The following is a 3395-nucleotide window of genomic DNA, read 5'->3' on the forward strand; positions in this document are numbered from 1 at the left end:
TGTATTTCCATATCAGCTTTGTCATCTTTTTTCTGGATTCCCAATCCTAAACATCTGCTAATAAAAGTCAGTCCACTTCTGCCAGTGGCAGAGACAGGATACTTGGCTAGATGGAACCATTGGTCTGACTCATGGCAATTCTTACGACTCTGCAGGCAGCTATATTTAACTGAATCATTAGGTCTAGCAAAATCCAAATAACTAAATGGGACCACTTGTACTTTAACTAATATAATTTAACTTCCCTTCAGTAAGGATCACCACTTTTAGTACTACCTCACCTGTTTCCATTTCTCAAACAGGTATGGATCTTTGATGGCCCTGGAGGTGGTGGTCGCTTGTTGAGGTATCGAATGGGACATAGTGCACCTCCAACAAAAATCAGATACCATGGGCAAAATGGACAGCAAATTCTTAGTGCAGGTGAGATTTTTTTGGATTTAAACTTACATGCTTACTGGCTAATGACGACAAAGACTGAGGATGGACAAAACAAATTATAATGATTTAAAAAGTACGGGCATATATACTGTGTGTTAACTTGAGCTGCAGTAACTGTTTCATCTGTCTGCTCTATCCAATGCTAAATGGAAACTAACCTGCAATAATTTATCCACTGTTTCATTGTGGAATAAATATATTGTGGTTCAGCTTCCACTTATCACAGGATAAAGCAGACAAATGAAGCAAGTTACAACATATTAATTGGGTCTGCCATAAGTCTTCTTTAATTCCTCCCTAGTCCTTGCATGCATTTTATCTCTCCACATCCAGAGATAAATAACTGGGTGTATCTTTTTGTTTTGAAAGTACATAGAAAATAACTGGATTTGTACGTTATTTTGATATATCATATTTCCTTGCATACAACACACATCTTTTTTCCAAAAATAAGCTGCTGGAAATGGGGGCTGGAGGAAGGTTTAAACAAGGAAATTTTGGGAGTAGCAATATCTGCAGCTTAAGGATCTACTGGAAATTGGGGAGGGTAGAGGATAAAGTAATGCTACACATGTAGCACATGGCAGCATGGTATATTATGTATTAGGGAGGCTCCTCACCTCTTGGCTGTGGACATTTCCCTTTCCCCCATCTCCCCCACCAAGCAGAGGCTCAGGCTGCAAAAGCTGTAGACTGCTAGCAGTAGATGGGCCGGCTGTATTTAGAAATGCAGAGGAGCTGAGTGCCAGGTGACTGACCTCAGTAGGTGCTGTTGGCTAGGATCAGGTCCTCTGCTGATCTGGCAGATGCTGCTGGCTCCCCACCCTGCTCAGATTAAGAAGAGAAGAGGAGTTGGACAGCTTAGCTCAGCCAGGAGTACCTAAGGAATTCAGATAGGGGGTTAACGAAGCAGCCACAAGGTTTCTCCTCTCCTGCTGCTGTAGCTGACTGTCTTTTCACTGGTGAAAATACCGTATTTACCAGTATTTTCAAGGAAAGATCTTTTTTCCTTTATTCTGTTTTTCAAAAACAAGGCCCATATCTTATTCAGGGGTCTGTTGTATGTGAGAGGGTACATTTATTAATGAGTATTTGTGAAATGACAACTGTATGACTCGGTATTTAGATTTATGATAACAGATCATTTCACAGTGTCCCAAAGAGAATGGATACACAGATTCTAACTCCTTTGATTTCAAAGTACAGATTGAATCTTGAACTAGAAGACCATGTTGAGGCTAAGATGAAAATCACATAGTGATTTTTAGAAATTTTGGCTACTATGCATCATTTACTGACGACATAATATATTTAATAACTAAACAAATCTAGAAATTATTTTACTTCCCCCATCATCTCAGGCGTGACTAATAAAGGCACTCTGTATGATTTGTGGCTGTTTACTACTATAGCTATATGAATCATGGCTATGGTGCATCTTGGCCACAAGCCTCTGCAGCTGTATCTATTCAAAAGTCATCACTTCTTTAGTAGCGAATGAACATGGGCCTCCATGCACATAACATTCCCAAATCCCATTTCTGTCCCTGCTCTCTCTTTACCCTGACCTTGCTTCTGTCCCTTGCACAGTTGTCCTCATACAAAACCTTTTTCTGTAATGTCCAGCCACTGCTTCCTGCTTTTCCCTCCCTATGCAATCTTACTTTTGCTAGGGGTGCACCAATAGACATTTTTTGGGCTTATACCAATGGCCAATTTTTAAGGAGCCATATCGGTTGGTACCAATCCAATTTCAATATGCAGCTTGGCAGCTTAGAGACCAGCATTGGGCTGGTAAGTCTGGTCTGGGAGTGGCAGGAGGAAAGAGGTGTGGCATGAGGGGGCAAATCGAGGCCCCCACGGTGAGCAAGGGAGTGGGGCAAGGGCGGGCACAGGTGCTGCTCAGCCGGTGTGGGGCATGGGAGAGAGCTGCAAGTGGCTCATGTCGGGGGTGGGGGCTCCTGCTGTTGCGCACACCCCAGGAGGGCATGGTTGGGGGGGGCATAGATTTATAGATGTAGGGTTGGAAGGGACCTTGCAGATCTTCTAGTCTAACCCCCTGCCCTGGGCAGGAGAGAAAACTGGGCTCAAATGACCCCAGCTAGGTAATTGTCAAGCCTCTTCTTAAAGACCCCCAAGGTAGGAGCCAGCACTGCTTCGCTTGGAAGTGGGTTCCAGATCCTAGCCGCCCTGACTGTGAAGTAGCGCCTTCTAATGTCTAGTCTGAACCTACTCTCTAACAACTTATGGCCATTATTCCTTATTACTCCTGGAAGCACTCGGGGGAACAAGGTCTCTCCCATTCCCCGCTGGTCCCCACTAGTAAGTTTATAGATGGCCCTCAGATCCCCTCTCAGCCTTCTCTTTTGTGAAGGCTGAACAGGTTAAGATCCCGTAGCCTCTCTTCGTAGGGTCTGCCCTGCTGTCCCCGGATCATGCGAGTGGCCCTCCTTTGGACCCTCTCAATGCTGGCCACATCCCTCCTGAAGTGCAGCGCCCAGAACTGGACTCAGTACTCCAGCTGCAGCCTCACCAGTGTTGCATAGAGGGGGAGGATCACATCTTTGGCCCTGCTTGTGATGCATCTGTGGATGCACGACAAGGTGCGGTTAGCCCTACTGACCATGTCTTCACATTGTCGGCCCATGTTCATCTTGGAATCGATAGTGGCTCCAAGACTCTTTCTGCCACCATGCTTTCGAGATGGGAGTTCCCCAGCCTATAGGTATGCTGCTGGTTCTTACTGCTCAAGTGCAGCACCCTGCACTTGTCAGTATTGAATCCCATCCTGTTCTCATTTGCCCATGCCTGTAACCTGTCCAGGTCCAGCTTTATCCTGTCCCTCCCTTCTAGCGTGCCCACCTCACCCCAAATCTTGGTGTTGTCCATGAATTTAAACAGGGTGCTTTTCACCCCCTTGTCCAAGTCACTAATAAAGAAATTGAACAGTGCCG

At 45.3% G+C, this 3395-nt stretch overlaps 1 protein-coding gene across 1 annotated transcript in view; it reads left to right on the top strand.

The window, feature by feature from the left end:
* Positions 1–3395, top strand: part of WDR36 (WD repeat domain 36) — an 84365-nt gene that overhangs the window by 25335 nt on the left and 55635 nt on the right. The window contains exon 9 of the mRNA XM_019517252.1: positions 303–423. Within this exon, the coding sequence (XP_019372797.1) occupies positions 303–423 (121 nt within the window). The remainder of the gene's footprint in view (positions 1–302; positions 424–3395) is intronic.

Source organism: Gavialis gangeticus, unplaced genomic scaffold (genome assembly GCF_001723915.1).
Source record: "Gavialis gangeticus isolate Ggan-Ray unplaced genomic scaffold, GavGan_comp1, whole genome shotgun sequence".
NCBI classification, from domain to species: domain Eukaryota; kingdom Metazoa; phylum Chordata; order Crocodylia; family Gavialidae; genus Gavialis; species Gavialis gangeticus.